This window comes from Podarcis cretensis (assembly GCF_951804945.1).
Source record: "Podarcis cretensis genome assembly, chromosome: 14".
Classification (NCBI taxonomy): Eukaryota; Metazoa; Chordata; class Lepidosauria; order Squamata; family Lacertidae; genus Podarcis; species Podarcis cretensis.
Window position 1 is genome coordinate 22900014 of NC_137183.1, and position 15045 is coordinate 22915058.

Here is a 15045-nt window from a genome sequence, read left to right on the forward strand (position 1 = left end):
TTAGTGGACTGACATATATGAAGAGGAATGTGTAGATCTGGTCCTACTTTATATAGTCATTAGTAAGATTCCCTGCTTCTGCTTTTCAGGGCCTTTTAAGTTCTGGTTCTGTTTAAAGGAAAGGGCCATAACTCAGTTCCTTGCATGCTGACAGCCCTGGTTCAGACCTTGGCATCTCCCATTAAAAGGATCTCAGGTTGCGGGGCTGAAAAAGACCTTTGTCTTGACTACATACATTAACAAATGAAATGCATCAGCCCTGCTACTACCAATCTGAACAAATCTGCTTCTCGTGCATAAACTTTGGAAAAGCCAGACAAATTTCCAGCAGGGCTGACTTGTCACCCCAAGTGGTTGGGCACAACTCTCCGCTCGCACACATTTACACAATCCAAGAGGGTCTCATCAGGATTCCTTTCCACAGGTCAGGAAATGTATTATATTGTAAGTCACTTCAAGTTTGCTTTTTATTTTTTTTAAAAGCAATTCATAAGTACAATCATGGAAAAGAGAAAGAAGAAATACCACAGCCAGATCCATAGGTTAACACAGCTGGGCATTTGGCAAGGCCCTAAGACTATCAGAAGGCCCACTGCCCTTGCTGCCTACCATTCTTATATTGCACAGAATAACCAGAAAGTTTTGATGCAGCAAAGGAGAATTCTTAGTTTTCATGTCTTGCCTCTTCTGACTTGAAGAGACCTACAGAGGGTGCCGTGCCCAAGGACCAACAGAATCCTGGAACCAACACTGCAAGGCTTAGAGTTCAGATAAAGAACTCAATCGGAAACTTGTGCCCCAACATTTTCTGCTATACTGCAAGGCATTTTGGGGCACATCTTTGTTATCATATGCTGAGAATTTTCACATTCCCCAAAATTACACTTGTTGCGCCCAGTGATTACAGTGCAGTCTGGCTGGTCCTGATTTCCTGTTTTAGAGGAGGAGACTAAAGCAGCTGGCAAGCCTTTTGAATCCTTTCCTGTCTTGTGTTTTAATGCTGCTCCACAGCACCAAGTTATTCAGCCTCTCTCTTTTTTTTTGAGGATGGTTACAGCCGGCCACTCATTTCAAGACACAGCTGTTGAGTTTCAGCATCCTTGCAATCTTAAGGAATCTTTCCCAGTAGCCAACAGAATTCTATTCTTGCTTTCACACTATGAAGATGTTACTTTCCATAAGGGGGTCATGCAATGAGCAGCCATAAATTAAGTGGAAGACTTCCCAGATTTTCTTCTTCTTCAATAAGTCACTTTGCAGTTGCTGTGAAGTATTTCAAAGCATGTCTGTTTGCTTGCCAGCTCATAAACACTTGTCATTCATGTCCTTAACAGGGTCAACAGGTCATGACTGCCTGGATTGTATTTTTTTAAGACGATTAGACAGGCATGCTGAGATCTGCCCGTTTATTGTAACGTATATCAGGTTGAGTCCTGTTTCCATCCTAGACCCCCTAAATAGAGAAACTTATTGGAGCGCATTCAAAAGATCTCATGGAGTATCTCATATCTCCAACTATTTATTCAGTGTCAAGTCCACAGTTTCTTCTGTGCTGATCCCTTGAAGGGTGTGTGTGTGTGAAGATTGATGCTCCAGAAAAAGCTAGCATTTTTATTAGGACTGAGCAGTTTCGTAAACATTTTCCACAGTGTCAAAAAGCACCATAACTGCTTGGCAATGTTGCTTACTCGCTTATTTGACAAATATTATCCTGAATAGTCTTTGTTTGCCTTTAGTGACACCATCATATTCCTGATTGGCTAGAAATACTCATGTGACTAGGGCTGGAAGCATTACTTTCTCTCTCTCTTTTTCATAATAATTTTTATTAGTTTTCAATTAGTCCAATAATAGCCTTATTATAACAATATCAATTATAATACAGTTATTAATACTAATTGTTCAACATCAAATTGTATAATTTAGATAAAGTGGCCCCCGCATGCTAGATTTGATGGTTTGATGATTTTCTTTATTTCTGCATTCCAAAATCTTATTCATTTCAATTGCATTCCGGCCATAATAATAATCCCCTATACAACAACTGCAATATTAATAACTCCTATTTGTGTGGATGCATCAAATGATTTGTAAAACTACAAGTGAGGAACTCAAATTATATCCTTGTTCTTCCTGTGTGTGGAAATTATTCTGTCCATGGTGTTTCTTCCTGTCCTTGTAAGATGTTACATCTTTCTTCCCCCTGTTGTTGCTGTTATCCGTCATGCCTTTGGTGAAGCTAATATCCCATTGGTGTTTCAGAAATGTATCCATTGCTCTGTCCCGTGCTTCACAGACTCCTTTCATCGTTCCTTCCAACTCAAGATATATAAGCAATTATACTTCCAATTAAATTAAATTAAATTCCATGTCCTCTTAGCGTTATTCATTTGACTTCGTAAATAATAAAGGGGAAGAGTCAGCTCTAAGTTTCCATCATAAACCTTTTGCAAAATAGAGTTTCCCTCCCTTTCCCCCTTTTTTTTACACACACAGTTCCGTTTGATGTTATATTCCATATTTATAATCCAATTTCTTCCATCCTCGCTTGTACAAATACAATCTGAACTAACATTCAGAGGAGGGTTGCCGAATCATAAATGTAGAGAAGAAAACTTTAAATAAAGAAACCATAGGCTCCCCTCCCTCCCCACCGTCTTGCACTGAATGAAGTCTTATCCAAGTTCAAACCTTAAAGTCCTTGCAGTTGGTTTGTTCCGCAGTTTGTGATCTCATCTCTTTTAGCACACACCTGTACTTTAGTCAAATTAAGCTGCAGTTAACAGGAGAACCTCTGCTTCTTAATGGCGGCTTTGGAAGGTTTTCGGCAGGCGAAGTGCTTTTGCACTCAGCGCCTCCCTGCCCCTCACATTCCTTGCTGGAGCGAGAACCAGGTACCGAGACAAACTGCAAGTAAAGCCTGTTTCCCCACCCCCTCCATCACTGGGGGGAATTTGCAAGGATGATTACCCTCAACCATCCTTGCTTTTCCTTTGCCAACAATCTCCCGCTATCGTGGGGGAGAGTAGAACCAGAAGTCATCATTACTCTCACTCTTAATGTGCTGTATTTGCCCTCTGTGATGTCAGCATGTAAGCCAATCTGGTTGGCTGCATAGTGTTGTGACCTCACCGCATTTAGTATATGAGCTTTGATTGGCTAGAACCATCCTATAGAATTCTCAACCGAAAAATAAACAAACAAAATACCAAAAAGCAGAAGAGGGAAACGGAAAACAAAGTGAATACGTTGTGCATGATCAAGGGTATGGGTGAAAATATTTTATCTCCCTGCCCCAAAGCTAGAAATTTTAGCCTGAAAAGCGGAACAGGCAAGCACTTAGCACAGTTCTACATTTTATCTTGATGGATACATTGATGGATTTTCAGTGTATGTGGCAAGACAAGTAACATAGTCTTTGGCAGAAGAGGAACTGCGGCAGAACGGATACAGTACTGCATGTGACAAATAAAGGGCAGAACAGAAAACAATGCTTCTTACATCCCTAGTTGCATGTAATTATGTGTTCAGGAAGGCCTATGCAAAAGCTACTGCTTATGAGTAGGGCTTTCGTGTGAACAGGATCCCTGATTGTATGCATGTCCAAGGGATACAAAGCCCCTATGTAGCAAGCAGGAGCTTGCACTGTGCATAGAACCATGTGCACATGTGGTTGTTGAAAGAAGCTGTGACATCGGGGGCAGAGCTAAATATTCAGCCATGTTCCACACTTTCCCCTGCTAATGCCCTACACCAGAAGTTCACAAGCTGATCTGTAGCCCACCAGTGATCCATGAACTTCAATGAGGTGGTTTCATGATGTGTCCACATTAAACATTTGTGTTGGTTTTTATGTGTTTTTATTGTTTCCTTTATGTCACAGATTGCATTACAGTTTGAATTAAAGATGACGCTCACAATATTATAAGTCTGAAATATTATTAAGCTCAGTTTTCCTTCCAATATTATCTGCCAGTCAAACTAATTTAGAATCAGCCCTGGTGTGTAGCATACTCTTTTTTTCTTCTTTTTTTGCACATTTAAAATGAAGGTTTAACAACTGTATTGGTGAGACTTGGGGAATGTATTGATACCAGTGCTAGTTGTCTCCATACACACCATACATTTAAAGCATGCACACACACTGCAGCACACTGGGAACTGTAGTTTGCTTCTCACAGGTTTATAATTCCCACCCTTAAGAGATGGCAGTTTCCAGGATTCTTGGTGTGTGTGTGTGCTTTAAATGTTCTTTGAAGATATGCTGTGTACATAGCCTTGGATAGATGATGGCTAGAGTTAATGTCCAACGTCAATCTCCCACCAACATGCCCACAATCTCCCAGTCAAAATTTTATGAAGATTCTTGTGAGAAACATTTGGGAAAGCAGAACTCTTTACATCTGAAACCACTTAGGAAAAACTTGTTGGCAACAATAGATTTTTGCTCCGTTTTCGTCCAAGTCAGTTTTCATCAACAACCAATGTTTGTGCCCATTGCTTTGCAGTGCTCGTCCAACTGTGGGCAGGGGAAGAAGAAGAGAACGGTCACATGCACCAACCCCCAAGGGAAGTGTGATTCAGCCACTAGGCCGAGGGATGAGGAAGAGTGCGAGGATTACACGGGCTGTTATGAGTGGAAAACAGGAGACTGGTCCAAGGTAAGGCCATGCTTTCAGCCCAGTATGGAGCCTTAATTCAGTAGAGCAGATACGGCCACTGGTTATCTCTTAGTGACTGTTAACTTTTAGAGAGATCACAAGTCCGTGATGGAGCACATCATTTCCATCCAGAAGGTCTGCCTGAAACCCTGGAGAGCCCCTGGAAATAATTCTACCAATCTCCATCTGTTCCACCGCTGTTGCTGCCCACTGCCATTGCAGACATTCTTCTTTGCTCATCTTAACTCTGTTTTCCAAGGGATCCCTCCTTGAGAATTCTGGTATCCCAGGATGCTCAGGGTGCAAGAGGCTTCCATGGTGGTCTCTTGGCCCAAAACAGCCACAGAGAAGCAGGTTTCCTACACAGAATGGAAGGTGTGTTAACAATATTGGGCTGGGTGGACTAATGATCCGAGTCGGCATAAAGGCAGCTTCCTGTGGCTCTAAGCCCCTCTACATTTCTTGCTCTCATGTTTGCAGAGGGAACTGTATACACTAATCAAACTGAGGAATCAAAGCTTTTACATGTAGTGTAATATAGCTAAGGAAACACTATTCCCATTGTCTGAGCCAAGGAAATCCAAGGTAAATCATAGAAGCATGAGAAAAATGTAGGAAAATTCAGTTTAGCTCTGTTAAAACTAGGATTGCAAGCATGGATGGAATCTTCAAGAACAGGGTGGAGACATTGATGGTGTGCCCATGTGAAATTATGCCCCCATAGCTGTTTTATGGTTTCCAAACTCTTGATACTGTGCCCATGTATTATTAGCCACTGAGCCAAGGAGAGGAAGCTGTTCCTCAAACACCCATCTAGTTAGCAGGACTCGAAATAAATTCTCACAATAGTTTATTGTCACTTCCAAATTCTCAAACTGGGATTGAGCCTACCCCATTGGAACAGGAATTGGTATATTTGGACTGAGATCAGCAACATACATATAAGGCCAAGAAGCCACATTCATAAATGGGTCTACGGACGACATTTCATTGTTGTGAGGCATGCTTGTTACTTGAATATGTTGGGGGTTTTCCTTTTGCAGAGGGTGACTGAATAAATGAGCAGTGAAGTAACAGGAGATGAGCCAAGAGGGAGAGGATTAAAATATGGCTCCCTCTGTGTGGTTGGTGGATCTCTTTAAGATCTTTCCTTCAAGGCTAGCAGAGCACCTTATAAGAAGGCCATATAGTTCAGACGTTCTAGCTTTGGCATTCTGGCTATGCTGAAACACTTACTGGGGCAGCTGCAGTACAAGCACATCCCTGGGGCTTCATAGGATTCCTTTATACATGGGCAATATGTGACCATATAAATCTGGTTTTGTGGAGTCAAGCAAATGTTAGGTTAAGAAAGTAGAGACTATAGTTAGTGCCACAGATTTACACCTTTTTGTTTCAGCTTTAATTCCCAGGATCCTTTGACAGTTTTGTTCAGTAAGGTGCTGAGAATTCTGTGGTAGAAAGCCAAAAATTATCCCTTTCCAGAATGCAGTGTGGACAAATATTCTGTTAATTTTTCCTTAGTGTATATCAAGTCCCTTTACATTACTAGATTCCATGTTTTCACAAGGAACAGAAATTTCCCAGGAATATTGTATTCTACCTTGGTCATATAAGCCTGGGGGGGGGATATTTAAATACTTATTTTATATATCAATGCATCTATTCCTAGACTTATCCTCAAAATACACATTTTTGTATGCATGTCTGCACCTTTTTTTTGAGCCAAGATCCATATTGCAAGATTTGAAGAAGTGTCAAATCTGATGGATATTTGCATTAATGTCTGTGCATAGTCTGGAAGCTGCAAATTAGGTCAATTCACTTAAAAATGCAGTCTGAACAAAATTCTCCCCCATGTCTAGTTAATAGACATATCTTATCTTTGCCCACCTAATGGTCTTCGAACAAAGAAGCTGCTTATTCCAAAAGAACACACAGAATGCAATTAAAAGCAGACAGGTTCAGTAGCTTCACCTTAGTTTCCAAAAACTAGAGCTGAATTATGTTGTTAGTGACTGAACTCTAGCAAAAAAAACCCCCACCTAGTCCATTCTGGGTGAAATTTCCACTTTTGACCATTTGACAGCAAGGGTGTTTATGGTCTCAGGTGGCCAAAGTATGGGCCCCTTCAGACTGGTGTGTTATTCTGGGTATATTCTGCAATAATTATTGACACTGACCGAGGGTCAGTGTTGTATTAATTCTGCTTTGTTACGTAGTTATTCTACAATGCTTCCCTACGTGACCACATTATTGCTGTCCACAGAAGCTGATGTACAACAAAAGGGGATCAGTAACCAACCGTAGAACATTTGTGATATGAAAAGTTATAGGATTTCAGTAGGAAATTGCAGGATATGCACTGATTGGAAATGAAGCAGTATTACTGCCCCCAAACCTCTGCAGGCACAAAGAGCATTGAAAGCAGGGTCATGTATGACTGCCCTGATAGCATCATGAGCACAAATCATCATACAGTGATGCCTCGCAAGACGAAATTAATCCGTTCCGTGAGGCTCTTCGTATAGCGGTTTTTTCGTCTTGCGAAGCAAGCCCATTGACAGCTCAGCGGATTAGCGCTATTAGCGGTTTAGCGGCTTTTAGCGGATCCGCTGATAAGCAGCTTATCAGCGGATCAGCTGATAAGCAGCTTAGGGCTTAGGAAAAGGGGGGGGAGGGAAAAAACCCCACAGGAACTCGCAAGACATTTTCGTCTTGCGAAGCAAGCCCATAGGGAAATTCGTTTTGCGAAGCGCCTCCAAAACGGAAAACCCTTTCGTCTAGTGGGTTTTCCGTCTTGCGAGGCGTTCGTCTTGCGGGGCACCACTGTATGTCCAATAAAAAAGGATGGCTGAAGGGGCCCTATATGATCTTGCATCTGAGAGAGGGCCTTCTCACTTATTCACTCCCTGCTAAGCCAATATTTAGGTCACACTGAGAATTTCTATCACCAAATGTTTGGAATTTTGAACATTATATTATTCATAACCTGGAACATAGAACCAGAAGGGCCAGCCAATATAAACAGCCACTGTGTATTAACAGGTGAAATAACATTTTTTGAGGCTTACAAAACAAAAACCCCTCCTCTTCAGGCTATGAATTGACCATAGAGTCTATTTTTCAGAGTGGAGCATATGAAATAGTTGCAGTGCTCTCCAGTTTTTCCCTTCGAACTGTCATAAAGCAGGATTTGAAAAAAGTACAATGACTGACAGCTGTGGAACTATGGCAACCAAGGATGGTGCAACTGGCAGCTTATGTTTCTTTCATTTCTGGGCAAGAGTGGAATTCAGCTGATACTAATTCACTGAATTAGCCCTTGGGGCCCTCAAATAATTATCTAAAGCCATCGGTCTCCTATTTCATACTGAAGCCTATGGGTGGAACCCAATGGCTGTTGCTTTGCTGATGGAACACATCCATCAGCAGAAAGAGGGAGGGGGCCATTTTCAGTCATTCCTCCTCCTTCCTGGCAGATAGTCTATATCTGGCTGCAGCCCCCACCCAATCTGTTCTGGAGGGTTAGGGGACTATCCAAGAAGCCATTTGCATGCAGTCTGCTTACAAACACAGCCTCGAGAGCAATGCTTATCCAGGAAACTACAGGGCATATATCTAGTTAACTGTAAACATTTATATATAGCTTTACAATGTTAAAAGTGGTTCACATTTAACCGCCACCCTATAGGCAAGTACTATTGTCACTGTAGGATCTTGCCTCAGGCTAGGGGTGTAATAAGGCACAGATTTCTGTTCTAACCCATGTTCATTGCATGCAGAGCTGTGTCCGTTCCACTGCAGTTTGGCTTCTGACAAAAGCTATGTCATGCTGTCTGCTGTGGCGGAATTCTACATTAATTAATTGCCATGAATTAAATAATTCCACGGCATTCCTTTCCGTACAAAGGAAACACAATGCAAAAGCGGGGATGGGGGTACACATCTCCAGTTTTGTATCACTTGCAGACAAAAACAGCACCAGCAAATACCGATCATGTTCTCTGGATTGATTTCTGTTCCGGACGTGGGACAAATAAGCAAACGTCATCCATTTCCACTCACACTCTCATTTCCATTTCCACTGGATTCCTCCACCAACTCTGCCTAAGGACCACCTAGTAATTTTCATGGCAGAGAAAAGAGTTGAATCAGGGACTTTCCAGCTGACAGCTCTGACTCTTATCAGCCCACTCTGCAGCACTACTAACACTTTGCTACTGCTGGAAGACTTTGCTTTCCCAGAAGACTGGAGAAGGCAGAGCAGAAACTGGCTCCCAGAGGCAGAATCACAATGTGCATTTATTTACTTATTTCAAGTAGGAGATAAATAGCTATGTATTTAAGGCCAGCCTATGATAAGCAAGCAGCCCCCTTCTTTTCCCCCCTTGCTGGGTGGCGAGCATGGGAATCTGGCAGAATGCCCATGTTCCATGCCCCCACTCCAAGCTGGGAAACGATTCTTACTTTCCATGTCACACACCTGACTGGCAGTGCCTCTCCACGAGGCACCCCGGGGACCCATATCCGCCTGGAACACATTTTGAAGCATCAGCAAGAACTTGGCAAACGAGAGAGCATTGAGAAGACTCCTGCTGCCGCTGCCAAGTCATGTCACTCATGATAAAGTGCATTTGAAAAATTGCCTCTAGACACCTGCCCTCCCCTGCCGTGAGGAGCTGCCAATTGCCTCTTCGGCATCCTTGTTTCTGCAATCCTGGCTGCAGGTATCCATCCCAGTAGGACATGTGAAACCTGGGGAAAGTCTCATTTCCTGTTAGAATAACCTCTCTTTTGTGCCGTCCCCCCAATATGTCTTCTATGCGGGATTATCAGTCATCCATCATTGTAGGAGTAATGAGAGACTTCTAATTGCAACTGAATCATTTTGGCAAGATCAAGTGTAAACCATATTCTATAAAACCAGGGAGAATAAGGAGAGAGAAAACAAAAGAAATCCAAGGTACACAGGGGGGGGGGGATTTTATTAGAAACAATCTTTCTATTAAACTGTATTACAGATTACGTTCTGTTTTAGCTGTTGCCACAGGTATAAGAGCTACCATGACATAGAAGCTAAAATACTGGGCAATAAAACAGAAAGGACCCATTAAAACATCACAAACTTGTAGCCTTCACCAAAGCCTCTTTGCTCATTCTCAAGTCAATTTTTTTCATGCAGACACCCATTATACCAGGGCTGGGGAACACCTATCAGCCCTTGCAAGTATGGTCCAAGGCCTGGGATTCTGGGAGTTGTAGTTCAGCAACATCTGGAGGGCCACAGATTCCCCATCCCTGCATTAAACACTCTGTTCACATCCAGACTATACATTTAAAGCACATGGCTTCCCACAAAGAACCTTGGAAACTGTAGTTTGTTAAAATTTATGGGAATTGTTTCTCTTTGGGGATAAAATACAGTTCCCAGGATTCTTTGGGAGAAGACTTGCGCTCAGAATGTGCTTTAAGTGAATGGTGTGGCTGTGAGCCTGGCCTCAGCCTCCCACATCTTCTGTAGTATGGAACGGATAATATTGCTCAGGGGAAGAGGATATTGACGTATTTAGGAAAATTGGGTAAGTGAATGCATAAGAACAGGAGAGGTGTACATGGTCAGGAACTGCAACTACATACTGCTTTGAAACCACAATCCAAAATGATGGGATGCAGCCGTTGCAGGCCTCTAGGTCGATTGGGAAGTGACAAGGAGAAATTCCATTGGATTAACTTAAGAAAAGTTTTAGTTTTAGGTGGGTTGAGCCAAAATACATCTGATAGCACCTGTCTGCAGATTACAGGTGATATTGTGCTGTTTAATCATGCCCATCCCCCATTTTACATACTGGTTTGTTTTTGGAGCAACGGTGAAATGTTTGCAAAGAGATTTGGAGGAGGGTTTTTTTAAAAAAAAAATACGAGACACAGCCAGCCAGACATTTAGAACATGTGATTCTTCAGCCCATGCCAGAGGGCTTGTGCAGATGGAATCCTCATGGACGTGTACAGATCCTCTGCGTACTGCTCAACATGCAGATGTTGCACGTACAAATGTCGCCTGCAGAAATTTCTGGTGATGCAACAGTTGGGTTTGCATTCCTTCCTGCAGCTCTTTGCAAGATTTATTATTGCCCCAAGAAAGAAAGCAATAAGGTGATAAGGTTGCCAGAGCTCCTTTAGGGAGAGCGCACAGGGGGCGGGGGGGGGGGGATTATCAGTAATGTTAGATGATCAGATCTTCACATTTTCAGATGCTTCATTTGTAAAGGAATTTCACATTGGTATCACCTCAGTCTGGGTTTCTTTGTGCAAAGTGGTTCTATGACTACATGCTAGAAATTAAGACAAGGGACTTCTGGGTCATCACAACCATCAGGAAAAGTCACCTTCTCCATTGCAGAAAAGACTTATTTCCACTGCTGGTCAGTTGCAGTTTTTGAACAGTGCTTGAGTGTGCCTGGGGCCACAATGCAAAAGGGGAAAGGGATGGGGAGGGAAAAGGAAAAATTAGGGCACCAGTTCTGATAATGATCATCTGGGATGGAAACTATTCAAAGAAAGAAAGAGCCAAAGTTGGCCAGCAGAGCCAATGGAGCAGGTTAGGCTTCCCATCTCTCCCTCTGCTTTAGCCTTTCATGTGTTCTTCTTACCAACTGCATCCCCCTTCCCCTCTCTTCCTACTTTGGCATACACATACTTCCAGGAAGCAGATGGATTTATGTACTTGTCATCTTGAACTCTCTGCTCTTTGAAAATGGTGAAGTCATTTTTAATTACACGCAGAGATGAAAATGCTGGCCCCATCTTGTTCTCAATATCACCTGGACTTAAAGAATACAGCTTGGAGGCAGTTGGGGGGGGGGGAAACTTGGTAGGTAGATGCCCCTTTGCATTCTACAATATACTTGTAAGATCATCCAATACATTTTTTTCTCACCTCAGTGTAATTTATTCCTTTTCCCAATGTTGAACTATTCCCCTTGAATTCACAAGGCGTTTCATTTCTTACCCCCACTGGAATCAAACAAATCATTTCCTTGATACAAAAAACTGAAAGATGGTTTTTGACAAGACTAGGGACAATCATTCTATAGCTTTGGTGTTTCTTTCCCTCTTTGTCCTTTGCTGTCTCTCCCCCCCCCCCTTTTTTTTTTTTTTAAGCTGTGAAAAGTGCATATCTTAAAGTCTGCTATGGACTAATTAGATTGCAGCTCAGGTGACCTTGGTGGCACAGAGTCCCTTACATCAGGTTTGATTGGTGGACCAGCTGTGCCCTTATCTGGACAGGGATAGCCCAACTTCTGTTGCTCAAGCACTGGTAACCTCTAGGTTAGGTTACTGCGAGATGTTTTACGTGGGACTGCCTCTGAAGACTGTTCAGAAACTTCAGCTGGTCCAGAAATCAGCAGTCAGGTTGCTCACCAGGGCAAGATGGTTTGAGCATATGACACCAATCCTGGTCCAATTGCACCAGCCACCTGTTAGTTTCTGGACCCAATTCCAAGTGCTGGTTTTGAGCCATATAGCCTTAAACAAGTCAGGACTGCAATACCTCAAGATCCTCCTCTCCCCATATAAACTGACCCAGATCCTGCCCATGTCTATGTTCCAGTAGTTCTGAATTTATGATACTAAAAGTAGTTGTTGGAGTTGATTGAATGTTTATGAAAAAATGTATCACGTACTGATTAATGCTTGAAGCTTTAGTCCAAATTAATGGCACGGGCATGCAGGACATTGATTTTGCAAATCATCCTTTCAGGATCCAACCCTTCATTTTAGGTTATGAAACTACAGCCATGTTCTGTCAGTGAATGATTTACTGGAAATCTATCTGCTACATTCAAGTCTACAGTGGGACCTCGGGTTACATATGCTTCAGGTTACAGACTCCACTAACCCAGAAATAGTACCTCGGGTTAAGAACTTTGCTTCAGGATGAGAACAGAAATCGTGCTCCAGCGGCACGGCAGCAGCAGGAGGCTCCATTAGCTAAAATGGTGCTTCAGGTTAAGAACAGGTTCAGGTTAAGAATGGACTCTGGAACGAATTAAGTACTTAAGCCGAGGTACCACTGTATTTTTCTTTCAGCCTTTAAAAAGAGTAGGATGGTTGAGAAGGGAGAGGGGAGCAGTTTTATGCTTCGTCACAGCTAAATCACTGGACCTGAGGGAAGCCTTCCTGTTCCATCAGCTCTGCCCCCTGGCCCAGCCCGTATCCAAACCTGCACCCCCATTTGCCAATCCTGGGTGCAGGTTTGGATCTGGCTCCTGATAGACGCTGCAGGCTATGCCCCCGCCGCCCATCCGGACTGAGCATTGATCCTAAGCCACCCTTGTCAGGGCCTTTAGAGGAGCCTCTGCCATCCCGCGATGCCACCACACCAAGAGGGTGAGCAGACATACCACTTCACACCACCCGATACCTACTCCAAACAAGAGTTTTCCCAATATATATCTACCCCAGCATCCAATGCCAGGTGCAAATCTTTAATCTTTAAGTAGAAGGCCCATACAAGTCATACTACAGCCGATGGGTTAGAAACAGGCATATATACATCCTGCCAGACTAATCTTACCTCATTTTTAAAAATTGGATTACTAGTGTAGTAGATTGTTGGACTGCTGTGGACATAATTTATCTTGATTTCTGTAAAGCATTTGGCTACAACCCTCTTTAAAAAAAAGTACAGGTATAGGGAATATCTGGCTTAGCTACTGCAGAATATTATAGTTCAGCACAAGCTGAATATGTGTCAGCAGTGTAATGTGACTGCAAAATGGTGGAGCTAATGCAATTTGCAGTTGAATGTTTAGAGAAACCTTCTGATGGTAAGAGCGGTTTGTCAATGAAAGCAACGGTCAAAAGAGCAGGCTTTCAACCTTGGGACCCCAGATGTTATTGGACTACAACTCCGATCATCCCAGACCACTAGTCCTGCTAGCTAAGAATGGTGAGAGTTGTAGTCCAAAATCATCTAGGGACTCAAGGTTGAAGAAAGGCTGATCTAGAGTGGTAGTGGGCTCTCTCTCACTGGGGTCTTCCAGCAGAAATTGGACTGGCATCTGATGGGGATTTGGATTTGCTTGGTTAGTCTAGATGCCGTGTATGCCCCTCTTCAACTTGCTGATTCTCTGAATCAAACATCAGCCACGTGAGACATCAATATGAACGTGCATGTGTATATGAATCAGCTAATAGAATTTTTTAACATGTCTGATGAAATTATTCTTTAAGTTTTTTTAAAAAATGGATATTAACCTAGCAGGGAGAAGAGTTCTAGTCAAGTCTGCTCCTTACCATTCTTATTTTATATGTTCAAGGATTTCTTCTTTTGATGGGGACCATTCAAACATACATTTCCACCACCACATCTTACAGGTTCAACTGGTGCACTGTTGAACTATATATCTGAACCAGGACATCAAAATTATCTGCCAGTGAAATCAGTGAGACTTATCTCCCAGTCAGGCTGTATAGGATTGAACATTTTTGGTACAAATTACAGCATTATCAACATTTACTTCCCTTCTGCCCTTAGCACCCTTGCTGTTCCCAAAATACAATGCCATGTGTGCAAGAATCCCTCATGTGTACACTTTTCTGTATTCCCTGTTTCCTGGAAAGCTGATTCCCACCCCCATCCCTAAAATAAGCCAGATGTCTCCTTAGCTGCCAAACCCAGGCAGTTCAAGATAGGTGTTAAAGTCTGTCTTCCTGGCACTGAAAAGACTAATTGCATAGCCTAGGTGATGATCTTGGTTTCCCAGGAGAAGCAATCAAAGTAAGCTCAAGGCAAGGAAAGAGAAAAAACACACACACTTGGTGGTTCTTTGTGTACTGAGAAGCAGAGCTGGCAGAAATTGTGGAAAAGGCGGAGGAAACCTTGAATCTTTGCCCTCTCTGTGGGCTCATAGATGCAGACACATAAATGTAGAGGCAGGTAAACATTTGCCGTTTGCGATACAGACCCTCGAGTGGTGTGTATGTGTATCTCCACACAAACATGCATCCATTTTGATTTGATAAAATCTTCATCAACATGAGAGATACTAGTCAAGCAACAGGTAAATTCGTATCCCACATATGACATGGTTTGGGGGAATAATTGTGACTCTTCCACTGACCACAGGCTGCAATAGATCTTTTGCAGGCTTCATGGCAGGATCATGCAAACGTGTGTTAATGCTTTCAAACCCTTTTGAAGCTGGGAATAGCTGTGAGAAGGGCTGGGCATTGTCGAGAAACCAGGCCTGTCTGCTTGTGTTGAAAGGACCACCCAGATAGATTTATATGGACCTAGCCCCAAGTGTGAGGATATGGTTATATTTAGTAATGTTAGACTTCCAACCTACATATCAGGAAATGGAGAGATCAAGAA

General features: G+C 42.7%; 1 protein-coding gene across 3 annotated transcripts in view; it reads left to right on the top strand.

Annotated features, from left to right (window-relative positions):
• ADAMTS17 (ADAM metallopeptidase with thrombospondin type 1 motif 17) overlaps nucleotides 1–15045 on the top strand; it is a 188599-nt gene that overhangs the window by 167315 nt on the left and 6239 nt on the right. For all 3 annotated transcript variants that reach the window (XM_079954201.1, XM_079954202.1, XM_079954203.1), the window contains one exon: nucleotides 4509–4661. In XM_079954201.1, coding sequence (XP_079810327.1) covers nucleotides 4509–4661 — 153 coding nt within the window. The remainder of the gene's footprint in view (nucleotides 1–4508; nucleotides 4662–15045) is intronic.